Source organism: Sus scrofa, chromosome 12 (assembly GCF_000003025.6).
Source record: "Sus scrofa isolate TJ Tabasco breed Duroc chromosome 12, Sscrofa11.1, whole genome shotgun sequence".
Lineage (NCBI taxonomy): Eukaryota > Metazoa > Chordata > Mammalia > Artiodactyla > Suidae > Sus > Sus scrofa.
This window is the reverse complement of record NC_010454.4, coordinates 13,261,282-13,277,622: the sequence shown is the minus strand read 5'-3', so window position 1 is coordinate 13,277,622 and position 16,341 is coordinate 13,261,282. Positions and strand designations below refer to the sequence as shown.

Sequence of the window (16,341 nt, the reverse complement as noted above, 5' to 3'; positions counted from 1 at the left end):
GATTCAACCCCTAGCCTGGGAACCTCCATGTGCCGTGGATGCAGCCCTAATAGGCAAAAAAAAAAAAAAAAAAACCGCGTGATTACATAAATATTCGTTGAGGAAGGCAGGTGGGAAGGAACTTGACAACAACAGCACTGACTTTGACTGAAAAGAAATGCAAGTTACTCGCTGATCCAAGGGCAAGAACCTGTTACCCGGGGAAGGCAGAGATTCAAGAAGCCAAACGAAAGGAGAAAAGTACCAAGAGCCTCCAAAATATTCATTCATTCTATTTCTAGGGACCTAACTGAGGAAAGAATCCAAAATGCCTTCCAGATTTTAGGAACAAAGATGTTCATCACTGAGTTGTTTGAAATCATCGAAAAACTGGAAATAACCTAAAGTCCAATAGCGGGGGAATTAATAAGAAAAAATACGGTAGCAGCCATTTAAAATATTCATTACAGGAGTTCCCGTCGTGGCGCAGTGGTTAACGAATCCGACTAGGAAGCATGAGGTTGTGGGCTCGATCCCTGGCCTTGCTCTGTGGGTTAAGGATCCAGCATTGCCGTGACCTGTGGTGTAGGTCGCAGACATGGCTCGGATCCTGTGTTACAGTGGCTGTGGCTGTGGTGTAGGCCAGCGGCTACAGCTCCGACTAGACTCCTAGCCTGGGAACCTCCATATGCCGCGGGAGCGGCCCTAGAAAAGGCAAAAAGACAGAAAAATACATAAATAAATAAATAAAATAAAATATTCATTACAAAGAGTTTGTAACGACTTGAGAAGAATGCCTGGGATCTTATTGCACGAGAAAGCAGGCTGCAGAACTGTACACTCATCGCCTTCCCCACAGTGTACGGCCCTGAACACCGGAGGAAGTCGACAAACCACAGCCGGATGGGTGACAGGCTCTAGGTGGTTGGCGAATTTTTGATGGGTGAGTTTTCTTATTTTATCTTGACGTTTCTGTATTTGCCAAAGTTTCAACAACTAGCCCACATTGTATGCTAATAGCAAACGCTTGATTAAAATTAGAAAAGAGACAGAAACAAGCAACTCTAAGACTGAATTGAAATGCCTATGGGGACAAGCATTTCATGTCATCAAAAATGCTCCCGAAGTGGCTTCTTGCTTCTCTTCCTGACGGCGGTCACTGACCTGGACGGCTTACTACCTATGGGGTGGACATATTTTTAAAATATGTCCCCAGCGGTGTTCCCCGGTGGCTCAAAGGGGTAAAGATCTTTCTTTCCCTCAAATTCTTATTTTCGCATATCTCCATGCAATTTTGCTCTCTTTGCGACTTACCTCAAATCAGTCCAACATTTGCTGCGGCTCTATTGTTTTTTCAGTTAAATAATCTAAGCAAATGTTCCATAAACTGAAGAAATATGAGTGCAAAGAACAGTTATTTCAATGAAGACAAAAGAAAATGTTTAAGAAAGATGATAAAGAGGAGCTTTAAAAAAATGACTATAGGGAATTCCCTGCTGGCCTAGCGGTTAAGGATCCAGCATCGTCACTGCTGTGGCTCAGGTCCCGCCGCGGTGCAGGTTTGATCCCTGGCTCGGGAACCGCGTGCCACGGGAACTGCCAAAAAAAAAAAAAGAAGTGGCCATAGAGTTGGTCGTGGGCAAAAGTCAAATACAAAAGACTAAAGAATATTGCAAACGTCAAGAAGGACTTTGCGTTCAGGTTGTTTTGTGACTACTTTGCTTCTCTTCAAAGAACCTCAAATTGGCAATTTTCAGTCGAGCATTATGGGTATAGTTTATGCAAAAAAGGAGGCAGAGCCCTGAGAGAGAGGACCTCGGGCTCTCGGAATGTCAGGCATTCGCCGCAGGCTGTGAGTTACAATAAAATGTTTAAAGACTGTGCCTGTTGATGTTTGTGACCCCCGTTTCAGCTGCCTAGCTTCACATCCAGATAAGTCTCGTAAGAGAACGTCTCGGTCCCATCACGAAGAGGAAACACAGGCATGAATAGTTCAGTGAAGTGAGCAAGTAATCGAGTATCTTAAGTGGGAGAGTGGCTCTCTGGGGATGGGGGATTTTCTTTCTTTTATCTGCATTAGCTACTAGAATCAGGCGTTAGGACTTCCTACTGTGCTGCAAAGGGTTTAGTGGTTGGTGTCTTGGGAGCGCTGGGACACGGGTTTGATCCCCGGCCCGGCACAGCAGGTTAAGGATCAGCATTGCTGCAGCTGCTGCTTAGGTCGAGTCAGCAGCTTGGATCTGATTCCTGGCCCGGGAATTCCATATGCCTCGGGGTGGCCAAAAAAAAGAAAAAAAAAAAGGAATCATGTGTGTGTTTGTAGATTTTCAAAACAGTAGAAACACCCCTATAGCGTTCTGCCTCACCGAGTCCAGCCTTTCTTTGCTGGGCTGCCCCCCGCAGAAGAAATCAGCTCTTGCATTGACAAGTCCCCCAGCTGCTAGTGATGCCTGCAGCGCCTGGCCAGCCTTAAACCTTCCCCCACCCCGCCCCCCAAAAAGCAGCTGCCCTCATCTAGTTCCAAATGGGTGTGTGGGGGCTGTCCTGTTGGGGGAGGGTGAGCCCCAGGGCCAGCTCTGCCTGCCAGCTGGCGCCTTCCACTGGGGCCTCTCCAGGCCAGAGCCAGCCAGGGGCTGGGAGGGTGGGGGTGGGGAAGGCGCGGCTGCAAAGGTACCTGCCGGGCCCTGAGAACCTTGGCGCTATTTTTCTCTCCACCCACACCCAGAGAACTCAAAAAAAAAAAAAAACCACCTCAGGTGAAGCTGGGAGAGAGACTTCTAGAAGCAGTTACTGAAGAGTTACACAAGGGGCTCTAGTCTCCTGGGCATCAGAGTCAGCCGAGAGAAGGAAACTTCCCTTGGTGATGGGTGGGCTTTGGAGGAGGCCATAAGGAAGGGGAGAGGGCCCCCAGGAAATTCCTGCGGCCCCCCCCGCCCCCAGCCAGGCCGCCTCTTTGGTCCGCTGAGTGTTCACAGGCAGAAATTCAGAGAGACCTCGCCGCGATCCTTAAAATTCATGCAATGGAAAGCCGGCTGATTAACCCGGGCCTCGGTTTCCCTGTCTGTTAGACATGTGGACAACGCCTACTGTTTTGGGGACATGCCGCGCGGAGTAAACGAGACGAAGATTATGCGGAAATGACGTAGCGGCTGCCAGATGAGCCTTGGTCCTTCCCTTCCCTCCTGTTTACTGATGTCTGCGTGTTTTCGACCCCCCTTTTTCCAACCTTCTCTCCCCCACACCGCAGCTCCCTGCCCTCTCCTCCAGGAAGGCCCCCTGGCGTGGCTCACATCTGTGATCTTCCAACAGGCTCCGTCTGCCTGGTGCTTCTCACCTGGGAATTGCTACTCAACCTCTCTGGGCTTCACTCACCTTGACCTGTAAGATGGAGCAGTAAACAGGACCCACCTCAAGCAGTCACTGGGGGGCTTTAAAAAAGGCACGTCAAGTAACCCGGTGCTGCTATGCTTCTGGTACTCACTCAGTGTGCGTGTGTGTGTTTATCATTTGCATTATGTTTTCATTTTTTGCCATTTCTCTGGTGTCTGTTGAGTCCTTGAGCCCACCACTAGCTCTTGCAGTTCTTTAGAAGCATCTTGTACTTTCCTTCCTCCTGCCTAGAATAGGCCTCTGTGCAATATAGTTATTGAATCATGTTTTTAAAAAAAGCATCTCGGGGAGACATCCAGTTCTGCTTTCTTAGAGCCAGAAGCACGGCTCGCACCCTCCCCTGTGATGTGCTCTCTGGACAGGGACATCCTGTGAAGGCAGACGGCCTTCGCCTGCGCTCGCGTGTGTTAGCATTTTGGCTGAACCACAATTTCACCCTCAGAGCACACAACAAGCCGGAGAAAATGCTCAGGGCTTTAAACAACCACTCAAGGGTAACTGCAGCAGCCGTTGCCTCTAGATGCTGGGCTAACGGCAAAGACTGACAGCTTGGGTTTCCTCGGCATCAGCTCACCGAAGTGCTTTGGAGAGCTGATCTTTAATTAATTCTTGTGTGTACATCTTGTCTCCTTAATTAGTCTGTGAACCCCTCGAGGGCATGGGCCATGACACAGTTACGGTTTGGGTAACAACTTGCTAGGCTCAGAGCCATCTTGGAATCCATTCACTCATTTATTCATTCAACAAACATTCCTTAGAGCCCCTACTATGTGCCAAGCACTGTTTTCAGTGCTGGGATCCAGCAGGGAAGGGGATGGACAAGCTTGGTTTTCCTCTAGAGCTTATATTCTGATGGGAAAGGGTACAGACACACACACACACACACACACACACACACACACACGAGTGAATAATCAAGTCAGCACTTTCTGAGCTCACTTCCTACCCCTGGGGTCCTTATGCCAAGAGCCAGATCGTGTGAGGCTGGCAGGTAGTGGGAGAGTTCTGGTTTATTCTAAAGGCTATGGGAAGCCTTGGAGGGCTTTAAGCTGGGAAGGGATCTGCCCAGACAAGGTCACGCTGGCTGTTGTGCAGAGGGCCAGGGGGGTCAGGGATGCCTTAAGGAGATGGGCAGCGAAAACGCTGGACCTGGATGGGAGTGGAAGGACTCAACCTGTTTCAGAGCAAGGTTCTCAACAGCAGCACCACTGCCACTGGGGGCCGATCCCCTGATGTGGGGGCTGCCCTGTGTGTCGCAGGAGGTTTGGCAGCAGCCCTGGGCTTTGGTTTCACCTGCTAGATGCCAGTAGCATCTCTCTCCAGTTGATGCCAAATGTCCCCTGGCGGGGCGGTGGCGGGGGGGGAAAAAATCACCCAGGTTGAGAATCCCGCCTTTACTTTTTCTTTTTTTCCCTTTTCGTCTTAGGGCTGCACCCATGGTGTATGGAGGTTCCCAGGCTAGGGGTTGAACTGGAGCTGCAGCTGCCAGCCACAGCCACAGCCACAGCAACGCCAGATCCCAGATGCATCTTTGACCTATACTGCAGCTGCGGCAACAACGGATCCTTAACCCACTGAACAAGGCCAGGGATCAAACCCACATCCTCATGGATGCTAGTTGGGTTCACTTCTGCTGAGACAAAGCAGGAACTCCGAGAACCATGGCTTTAGGGTAGACCCAACAGGACTTGCTGACAGGCCAGATATAAGTGGGTAGGGGCGGACACAGGCTGGTACTGGAAGCAGGACTGTTCTTACATTTCCTGTTCGGCTTAGGTGCTCCACCAGCCTGGAAAGACAATTGCAAGTGAACCCAATACGGTTCCTGATTTCAAGGAGCTGACTGCTAAGAGAGGCAACCAAGTATTCCACAAACAAACCCGAAAGGGCAACTGTGCCAAGTGCAGCAAAGGAGGGTGTGGGCACAAGCAGAAGCAAGGGAGGGGCACGAGCAGAAGGCTGCCCTGAATGTTAACAGTTCAGCCAGGATGTGAAGGGTAAGGCATTCAGAAGGCTTGGAGAAGGATGCTTCAGGCGGTGGACACGGCAGGTGTAAAGGCCCTGGGGTTGGAAACATCACAGCCCATAGGAGCAACTGAAGGAAGGCCAGTGAGCCAGGAGAACATGGGACCAGACAGGGCTAGATGTTGCCAGAGGTGGGGAGAGTTTGCACAGGGCTTCATGGCCTTTTCAGGATGTCCAGCTTTCCTTGGGGCAATGGAGCATCCTTGGAGGGCTTTAAGAAACGAGGTGGAGGATCAGACTTCACTCTGGCTGCAGGGAGAGGGCAGGCTGGAGAGGCTGAGCACAGGACCTCCTGTGGACCAGGCAGGAGTCAGGGTGCGTCACGGACACACTTGGACCCGAGAGGGTGGGTGTAAGCATGTAGTGGGCGGGGAGAGGCAGGTGGGGGAGGAGGACCATTCAGCAGCTCATTCATTCGCTCAGGCTGGGAGTCTCCCTCAGCTGTATCCTGGCTACAGCCTGCCCCGCGGGGGGTGCCTTAATAACCAGACAGAGACCCCTTTCCACCCACAGCCAGGGGCACTGCCACCACCTCAGGGCGGGCACAGACAGATGGGGAGCCTCTGCAGCCGGAGTGACATAGGCTCGAATTCCTCCAGGTATGAGACTTTCACTCTCATTCTCCAACAGCCCTTCACTGAGCCACAGCCGAGGGGCAGCGTGGTGGTCCCCCAGCTGGCTCCGGGCGGCCCCCCAGTGCTCAGACTCCAGGTGCCTTGGAGTCATGTCCCAGCCTGGCTGGACTGGGGGCAGTTGTGCCCATGGGGGCCTCAACCTGGGCTTCTCAGTGCTCCTCCACGCTGCTTAGTGGCTCCTATTTACAGAACTCCTATTTACAGAACATCCATCTTAAGCTGCCAGGGTGCCCGCACACCTCCATTCAGCCCTGTTCTAGACGCTGACATTGGCTTAGTAATGATCAGTAATGATGAGGAAGGAGTTCCCGTTGTGGCACAGTGGTTAACAAATCCAACTAGGAACCATGAGGTTGCGGGTTCAATCCCTAGCCTTGCTCAGTGGGTTAAGGATCCGGCGTTGCTGTGAGCTCTGGTGTAGGCTGCAGATGCGGCTCGGATCCCGCGTGGCTGTGGCTCTGATGTTGGCCAGCGGCTACAGCTCTGATTCGACCCCTAGCCTGGGAACCTCCATATGCTGTGGGAGCTGCCCAAGAAATGGCAAAAAGACAAAAAAAAAAAAAAAAAAAAAAAGAGTGATGAGGAATCCCCTAATCAGCTGACCTGTGGGCTCCTTTCTCAGAAAGAACCAAGGGAGTGGAAAAACCACAGGCCATTCCTTGTTGCGCACTGCGCCCCCACCTTGGTCTGAGGGGGACCGCAGGCTGTTTCCTGTCCTAGTCACGAGAGCTCCGTGCTAACCCTCCAACCGCATTGCTCTTTCCCATCCTCCCTCGGCCTGATGAAGAGGCTCCATCATCATCATCTCCCTTTACAGATGAGGGAACTGAGTCCCGGGGAGACACCAGGAACTCCAACCAGACAATGGCCACGTGCGATGCCAGGCAGGACGGATGCTCTTAACTGCCACCGAGGCTGCTCCTCTGGAGCTGGGAGCAAAGGGGCGAAAGGGTGTGGGGTGGGGAGACGCACACAGGTGTGGACAGACCCGGAGGAGGTGGTCGTGGGTGTCAGGCACACGGCAAGGACCCCGGCACAAGGAGGAGGGTGTGTGTCGGAACCACAGGGACCACGTCAGGCTGAACGACCTTCTGAGTTGACTTGGCGATGAGCTGCCAGCCCTGCCAGAGGCTGACCTGGGTCCGAGGTGCCAGTGTGTGGGGGGAGGGAGGGCCAGGCTTCCAGGGGAGCTGGGGAGCTTAGATCTCAAGATATGGGGTCTCTGAAGTCCTGATGGGGCTTCCCGGCCATCTTCTGGTGTTCCGTCACCCCCCTCGGCCTCTGCGGGGCCAGGAGGACCAGCCCCATTTGATCCTGCTGGGCCTCTGGGGTTGCCCTGCAGGGGGAAATCACAGTGGCTCAGCTGGGCCCTCCCTGTCACCTGTTGCTCCCTGGGGGTGCTGCTCTGTGCAGGACCACCCATTCTGCGTTGCAGTCAATGGAAATAGAACGAGCTGCATGGAAAATAAAGTAGCATCCCAGTGGAATGGGCATTCTGGAAAGCCATTTGAAGCCCTCCTTCACACGGCCACTCTGCTTGGCAATGCGAGGCATAGCCGCAAGCCATGTAGAGCTGTGAAAGCCACCAGCCCTGTGTGAAGTTCAGGGCCAGCCCGGGAGCCAGCGACGACACAGCTCTGAGGACCCTAAACATGTTCTTGGCTCTTCCTCAAAATAACTCTCCCACTGGCCCCTGTGTTGGCAGAGGAGAGACCCTTGACTGTGGGGAGATTCAGTGACCACAGCAGCTGGGGGAGAACATCAGCCCTGCGGACAAAAGCACTTGGCTCATCTACTTAGTGGGGTGGAGCGAGGCCTTGAGGAAAGGACCACGGGACAGGCAAGCCTGGAAGCAGAGCATGTTGGGAGCATATTGGGGGCGGGGGGGCAGGGAGGCGGCCGGGGATGAGCACGAGCCGAGAGCAGCTCCCCAGAGTGAGTGGGGCAGCAAGAAGAATGAACTATGCCAAGGTTGACCCTGGGCTTTAGAAGTAGTATTTTTGTTCGTTGGCTTTATTGTTTTTCTTCTTCTTTTTGAGGCCAATCCCCTCAGGAGTGTTGAGTTTTAAGACACCAGGTATCTCAGAATGTTCTGTTTCACGTTTGAAAATTGCCCTCATTTTTCACCCATAAATAAGTATAGGACAAGGACTGCTGGCTTGAAAAGTGGTGGCATCGGGAGTTCCTGTCGTGGTACAGTGGAAAGAAATCCGACTAGGAACCATGAGATTGCAGGTTCGATCCCTGGTCTCACTCAGTGGGTTAAGGATCCAGCATTGCTGTGAGCTGTGGTGTGGGTCGCAGACGCGGCTCGGATCCTGCACTGCTGTGGCCCTGGCGTAGGCCGGCGGCTACAGCTCCGATTAGACCCCTAGCCTGGGAACCTCCATATGCCACGTGTGCCGCCCTAAAAACAAAAATAAAATGGTGGCATCCTGAAGTGGAGGGCCCAGTGCAGCCAACGGGATGTGAGGAAAAATGTCTGCTCCTGCAGAAAAATTCCCAAGATTTGAATGGAACTCCTTCGGGAATCCTCTTCCCAGTGGAAGTGGAGTTTTCATCTTTGGATGGTGTCTTCACCAGTTGCTGTGTGTCCTCTGCAGTTTGGGGGTGCAGGGATGTGGGGTTCATGCAAGTAGGGGTCACACCAACCTTGCTCTCCACCACGTGCCCTGTGTGGCACAACTCCTGGCCCCTGGGCAGGTGCTCCAGGAATGAATAAATGACTTTATCCCAGGAACTGTTTGGGTTTCAATTCAAAGCAGAAAGTATTTTAAGAAATGGAAACAGCGAGGCGGAATGGAGAGGCACGCGTGACACAGGTGAAAAGATGGAAGTGTCTGCAGAGTGTGCCTGGAATCAAATGCTAACCTAACACTTGCCAGATGATCACTTGATGAAAAATGACGGCGACGCCACAGAGGCATGCAAATGAGACCAAGCACACTAAGGAATGATCATTATCTTTATTCATACACGCTTGCTTCCAAACTACAATTAATGTATCTAACAAAGCATATCATGCAAACAAAGATCAGCAGTTATACGAATTAAAGCGATGCAGTAATTTATACATCATGTTACCTGCTATAAAACAAATGTTTCTTGACGGTTGAATGGCCTCTACATTTTGTCAGTAGGTGCTCACACAGGAGGAAAAATCTCAAGCTCCATCTCTTTGTCTTCACCCTCCATACAAATTTGGGGTGTGAGAGATGATGTTTTCTGATTATCAATTTAAACCTGGTCTGTCCTTCACCCCTCCCCCCTCAAAAACATCATGTAGTGAAAGCAATGATTTCAAATGTTTCCGACCATCTATCAAAGATATTCTAAAGACTCTCATAGAAGAGATATGAGGTGAATTTTTAGACTCAAAAGAAAAACAACCTTCATGTATGATTTTGAATTGTCCACTAATCCCCTCAAGAAAAGCATCACATTTTCCCAGGCAGAATATCAACAAAATAAATCTACAATCACAGGAATAAACACTCCTGAAGTGAAGCAGAGGAGACAAGGATGCAGTTGTTTAATCAGAAAATGCAAAGCCACCTTTTGTCTTATTTTAGAAAAAAGTGGTTCTTGTGAAGTAGACAACACCTATTTTCTGAAAAGTAGGCTTCTGTCTACTCACACGAGAGATGAGTATGAAACAGATGCCGGTGGGTGCACTGCTCCCACTGCTTCTTGGGGATAATGGAGTATTTCTGAGTTTCCCAGTGGGCAAAATCCTCATGGGGCACCACTGAACTTTCACTGACTATGACAGACCTGGGGACACATGGGACAGGAGACAGAGCTGGGGAGGCGCCTTCGCCACCACGTCGAAAGGTGGTTATAGAGCCTCGCAGAGCAAGGAAAGGGGCCCCAGGGATTTGGGGAATGCTATTCGAGTGCTGCATCTAGAAGGGGGACAATTAAGCCATCTTTCCTGCAGTCCCAAAGTTTCTAGACAGTTGTCCCCAGTGTCTATTAAAAACACAAAGGGCATTGTTTTACCATTTCAGTTTGCCTGAACTTCCGGTTATTGTGTTATGGACTCTATACCCCACCGCATGGGAAAATCCTGCAATGGGAGTGCAGGTCAGGGGTGCTCTAGCTGACCCCAGTTGAGTCCTCCTACAGCCCCCATGTGACTGGACTTTTATGAAATTGTCAGTAGTTTTATTTTAAAAACTCATTTTAAAAGAATTAAGTTATTAAATTTCTCTATTAAAAAAGTACAAATAGCCCAGTATAGTCAGATGATCTATTGGAATTAACAAATTAATTTCCTCCATAAGTTTTTAAAAAAGTCTTTGGAACTCGTGGGCCTCAGTGTGGGTCATTGTAAGGCTGTCTGATGATGAAGTTGGGCCTACATGGTTATTAACTGACACCTGATCGCACAGATCAGAGGCACCGGGATCCTAGTCATGCAGCTTTTAACCCTCCCAAAGAGCCCCTGACATCAGAGAATTAACACAACTGTGGTTGACACCCTTTCTAGAAGGCTGCCTCCATCCATGTCTAATACGGGTCACCTTTCCCAATTTTCTGTATCTTCAAAGAGCAGACATATACAGCATTCCCAGGATTTGCTGCACCTGCCTGAACAGGAAATGATGGGAGATGCCATCATGGTCTGGTATATTTCATAACACGTAACCTGACATCCTCGCTGATTGGTGCATGGTCACTAGGGACCAGGGTGCACCTTCCCTTCACTGTGACTGTCCCTAATCTTTGGGTCCTTTGCCTCAGCAGTGGCTTTATGATCACGATGGTTTACCGGGCTCAGTGGGGGAACAGGCACTCTGGCCCTTGCTGGGCTTAAAGAAACAGGAAATGGTGTGATGGGCACACACAAGAAAACAGGTGACTTCATAAGACCAAAGTGAGGACAGGACCGTCAGATGGTGTTTCCTTTCTGAGGCTTTTACACACGTAAGACTCTCACTCTGCCCTCCTCTTCAGTACTGAGAAAACCAACCCAGCAAAACCAAAAAACCAAAAAACCAACAAAAAACCCATTCAAAATCAGAGGGGACGGCGGTGGCAGTTGTGTTTGCACCGTCCTGGTCTCCATCCCCCCAGCAGCTGTGATTCTCGGCCAGAAGCCACAGGGGACCCACTTGCTGGATGGTTCAGCCCTTCGCAGGGGATTCAGAGCCACATCCAGGGAGAGTGAGGAAAGGGGTTTCTGGGAGCTGGGGAGGAGGCTGCGGGCCTCTGGGAGATGTTTCCGCAGGAGGAATAATGAACTTGCCCTCAAGGACCATTGGACAGTGACTTTTACCCGCGTGAACAACTTTCCAGATGGAAAAGCCACTGGAAACAGCGGCTTCCTTCCCAAACGCCCTCTCCTTCCCGGCTTCCTCCTACTGCCAGGGTCCTTCGGGGCCCACACCCCGCTTTTTTCTAAATTCCTTGCCGACCTCGGCCTCCAGGGGCCTCTCCCTTCTCAGAAAGAACCGCAGCTGGCTCTGGGGCGACTGCCCGCTCCTTCCGGCAGGTGCCCATGTCCTGCTCGGGACTGCAGCTCGGGGCGCTGCTCCACAGTCGTCAGCTGGCTTGACTAATCCTGGTCGTCACAATCTCCCCACCGACCAACTTGGGGCAAGTTCCCAAAGAGCTGTCAGCGCTTGGATTTCCCACCAAGACCCCTAATAAGAAAGTCTGCTCCATCTCTGAAGACAAGACAGACAGTGATCCTGCAGGGACGTGTGCCAGCTCCCGGGCGCACAAGAAGCGTGGTAAAGAGTGGTCGCTCTGGGTCCTGGGGGTGCCTACTGACCTGGATATTCGTTCTTGCCTGGGGTGAACCTCCCATTAACCTCCGAGGGCAGCACGGGGCGCACATTCCAGCTACTTTCCTTCAAACTGGGCACCTAGTGGGCTTAAACAAGATGGCAAGAGAAGGGCTGCCAGCCCCCGGCCTGCAGACGTCTCATCTTTGAGCAGAACCACCTTCCGAGGGGCAATTTTGCAAGGTAACCTGAATGGCCTTCCAGAGTCACAGCGCCCCAGATAGTGCTGAGTGATCCCAGGGGGCTGGATCGCCACGGGCCCTGGCGACATAGGCAGTGCTCAGGGGCTGGCACTTCCCTCGCCGACCTGACCCATCAAGGCGTCCTCCTCATTCTAACCCCTTTAAAGGTTAAAGCAGCAGCCCCTTTCCTGCTGTGGTATTGCACACGATGCCCACGTAGGGGGACAATGCCACAGAACTGGATAAACCAATTCTGCTAATGGTCCACCCACACGATGTGGGTTCTTTCAGCAGGACCCTCTTGGGCTGCTCAGACTTTGCTTTAAAAAAGCATCAGCTTTTATCTCAGTTCAGGACAGCAATGTACCAAACATGCCACATCACTCTAACACTTTTCTGGTCCTGATTGTTTTCTGTTGAACTGTTTCCCTCCCGAGTTTGCCCTCAAGCCTGCTGTCCCTGACGCAGAGTCCTGGCTGCCCCCAGACAGGGTATTTTTCTCTAAAACTTTGCCACACATTCGGAAAGGATCCAACCCAGCCGAGATGCTGAATAGGTCTCCTAGAGAAAGATGAATAAATAGTTCGGAAACGCGTTGGCTGTGTGAGCAAAGTGTGACCTGCTGGGGGCCTGGGAGCGAACGGCGGGCTGACAACCCCATGAGCGCCTTTCTGGAGCCTTCCTTGCCTCCAGGGCTTGGCTGGGGATCTGGCCTCGTGCTACTGGATTCTGGGGCAGGGTGGCCGGCTCTTTCTAAACTTGGGTCCCTTTCCTCTCAGACCGAATGCGGGGGACCTGGGGAGGAAGGGTCCCTAGAGGGTGCCGACCAGCAGGGCTGCAGCTTTGGATATGCCGGGGCCCCTTTTGAGTCCTGGAGCCGTAAAAGAGGGCATGAGGAGTTGCTCTTTTCTGGTCTGACCCCACCTCTTCCTCCAGTCAAGGGTTTCCATCTCATCTCTAAGACCCCTCGGTGGCTGTGCGGTAGCTGAGATTCAGGCGAAGAGCCAGAGGGTAAAAATGAGAAGAGGCTTCGCTGGGAGACGCTTTTGGGGGAACAAGCGGCAACACAGCAGCCCCCGGTAAGGAGAGACAGCCACGTCCACCACCACTGTCCTTCCTGCTCTGGACTGGCTCCTCCCAGGACCTTGTGTTTGGGATGGCTGTCATCACAGAAGGGCCCTTAAATAACAGCAAAGGCTGGTCTAGCAACAACTGGAAGAAAATCTGCAGCCTCTGAAGAGCGCCCGCTGAGAGTGCCAGGGGCCAGCTGTGCCCAGGGGCTGCTGGGCGGTTTGCCTCCTGAGGTCTGCACGTGCTGAAGCAGGGGGCAGCTTGTGCCGCACACACCGAGGTGCACAGCACGCTTCTCGAATCGGGCAGAGCACCTTCCCACCCCTCCCACCCCAAGTCACGAACAGTGACAAGGCCGGGAGGAAGAATGAAACGAAGCAAGTCCCTCCTGGGGGCCATGACGACACCACACCCGCACAAACATACGAGGCACACTGGAGCCAAAGCCCTCCTGCTGTCGCCAGGAGGAAGATGATGTAGGGACCAGAAGAGACGATGGCACTCAGAAATGAAGAGGGAGTCTCACCTCAAAAATAATCCCCCCAGGAGTTCCCTGGTGGCCTAGCGGTTGAGGACTTGTGTTGTCACTGCAGTAGCCTGGGTTCGATCCCTGGCTGGGAACTTCTGCATACCACAGGCACAGCCAAAAGAAAAAAAAAAATTCCCTCCCAACAAAACTTTTGTTTGCAGGTAGAATCAAATATATAATATATGTATAAGCCTAATTAATCATGTAAAGAAGCCATTCATTTTCAAAATTAGATCTACTGTAATAAAAAATAAAAATTAATATGTCTGATAACAGCGCCAATGCAGGGTAGGCACAGAGTGGGGGAGGGGAGAGAGGAAGCAGGGCCGCAAAGAAGGAAGCTAAAACGTAATCATCGAAGCAGATCAGAAACGAGAGCCTTCACAAATATAGCACAGGTGTGTCTTATAAAATTATTATAATACTCTTTATGCTTGATACGATTATATCAATAATATAGATTCAGTTATTAAGATTTATTATAAACATGCAAAATTCATTGCATGATGCATTTGCAAAACATATTAAAATCCTTCTAGCAATAAAACATCTTTGAGCCGAGAGGCATCCAGCTTTCCTGATTCTACAGCTCCAGGTGTGTCCCTTAACAGGAACTGGAAATGGGGGACCCAAACTGGATTGCTCTTCCTCCTTAAGAGGATGTGGGGGGGCTGGAGACAGGAGGGGAAGCGATCCTAGGGTCTGAGGCTAGAGTCAACACTTGGATTAACTTACTGTACATCGTACTCGCATAAACGACACCGCAGCCTAGTCAATAAATAAGTACAAAAGGGGGTGGGGCCGGGGGAGCGTACGCGTCGGCTTCTGGGGAAGTAGGCAGCAAAATATGGAGGTGAGGGGGGTTGGCTGACCACACTCGTGAGTAGTGGCATGACGGCTGATGGCACCCTGGATCCAGAGCAATCTCCCAGAGATTAAAATGAACGTCACACACACACACTGGTTCGTCCTTGATCTGAAATGACGTCACCTGCTCCTTCAGCAAAGTCCTTAGAAGATTTGGCCTCTTAAAAACAAATGCAAGTATCGAGACAGTTAGCAACCGAGTTAGGGTACAGCATGACCGATGCCCCCAACACTCCATGGAGGTCTTCTTCCTCTGTTTTTCAAACCGGTAACCGCTGGACCCGGACTGGGTTACGACTATCAACGTCTGGGAACAGTGAGCTTGCAAATGACTTGCCACTGGGCCTAGAGTCACCCCGGCCTCTCGGATTCTAGGGACCGTTTCCGACGAGGAAGGGAACACAAGCAGCGGGTGTTCGGAAGCGTCCCCCGCCCCCACCCCCGCCTTGCTCACTCTCTGGGCTCCTTGTTCTTTCATTCCAAACACGCCCTGGGTGGAGAGGCTTCCAGACTCCTGGACCGGGGGCGGGTTCATTTTGACATCTTGCGTTGGGGAGGCCGGGTGGTGAAAAATCAATGATGGAAAACATATCAAATTGTATCCCCCCTCCCTCCCAAAAAGGGGCCAGAGTCCATTTGCTTTCTAGGAAGGGTTAACCTACAGCCAGATGGGTTAAATCAACCAGACACTCACTCTACATGACATCACCTTCCACGAGGATAATGTTCTTGGTTGTGAGAGACCCTGAACAGCTGATCACGTGTGGACTAAGACCCCTACAATTTTCAGGCCTCTACCTGGAATAAGGAACAGGGGTGTGGCCTTCAAATTTTAGGGTTGAGGGTCATTTCCCACTGCTGGGGGACCGGGGGGCGGGGGCGGCTGGGCGCTGGGGAGGCATTTGTTCTCACAGGTGAGTTTCATACTGCGCTCTGTAAGATGGGGTGCACGAACTGGGGGTTGACATACGAGAACCCTTCGAAATCAGACTGGTCTATGTTAGCGATGACCAGCTGGTCGGGCGGCGTGAGGACAGGCTGCCCCCGCGTGAAGAATTTGTCGAAGTTTTCGGCTCCTTTGCCGCACTGCGGAGAGAACAGAGCGAGAGGTCAGCAGGGGCTCCGGGACCCAGGCGGCAGCCCTCGGTGGGCAGGGGCGTGGCCCGGGGAGCTGGGGCTGGTTAGGCAGGAAGAATTCTGGATGGAGGATCTGCAGGCCGACCGGATTCGAAAGCCAGGCATAGCCAGCAATGACAGAGTCACTCCGTACAAATCATCACACACGCCTGGGACCGAGACCCTAGGCGGGAAGGCAGATTGCCGGGAAGCAAGCGGCAAGGATGCCACAGGCACGAGGCCGCGCGTCACACCTCCGGGTTGGAAGGCTGGGATGTGGGTGCGAACGCGGGCCGGTACCCTTGAACCGAGAGTCTGGGAACACTGTCCCACGTCTGGTTCTGTGCAGCCGCATTTGCAATAAAATAAAAGCTATGTCATTCCTGTCTTCCAATGGGGAAGTTCTAAAAACCTCAGCCCCTAAATGGATCTTCAATCAGTATGGGGGTAGGTGTGGTCGCGAGGCTGGGCCATGGTTCCTGGGCTCAGCTGGAATTCAGCCAGTGGGGGTACATCTGGTCAACCCACAGACAGGTGGCCAAGGAGTTGAGGTCTGAACGGGTGCCCTAGGAGGCAGAGTCTGCTGTCTGTCTTGGATATTCCTCTCCTCCTGGGTCCACCAGGGCACTTCAAGCAGATGGGGCTGCAGGCCTAGCTGCTCTGTGGTGTGTGTGTGTGTGTGTGGGGGGGTGTTCTGAGAAACACAGCAGCTTAAGCAGCACTGCTTGGGAGCCCGACTTTGACTAAGAGGAAGG

At 52.0% G+C, this 16,341-nt stretch overlaps 1 protein-coding gene across 1 annotated transcript in view; it reads right to left on the bottom strand.

Moving 5' to 3' along the window:
* Window positions 8,976-16,341, bottom strand: part of PRKCA (protein kinase C alpha) — a 386,361-nt gene continuing 378,995 nt past the window's right edge. Inside the window, 1 exon segment of the mRNA XM_021066740.1 lies at window positions 8,976-15,556. Within this exon segment, the coding sequence (XP_020922399.1) occupies window positions 15,392-15,556 (165 nt within the window). The 3' untranslated portion in view covers window positions 8,976-15,391.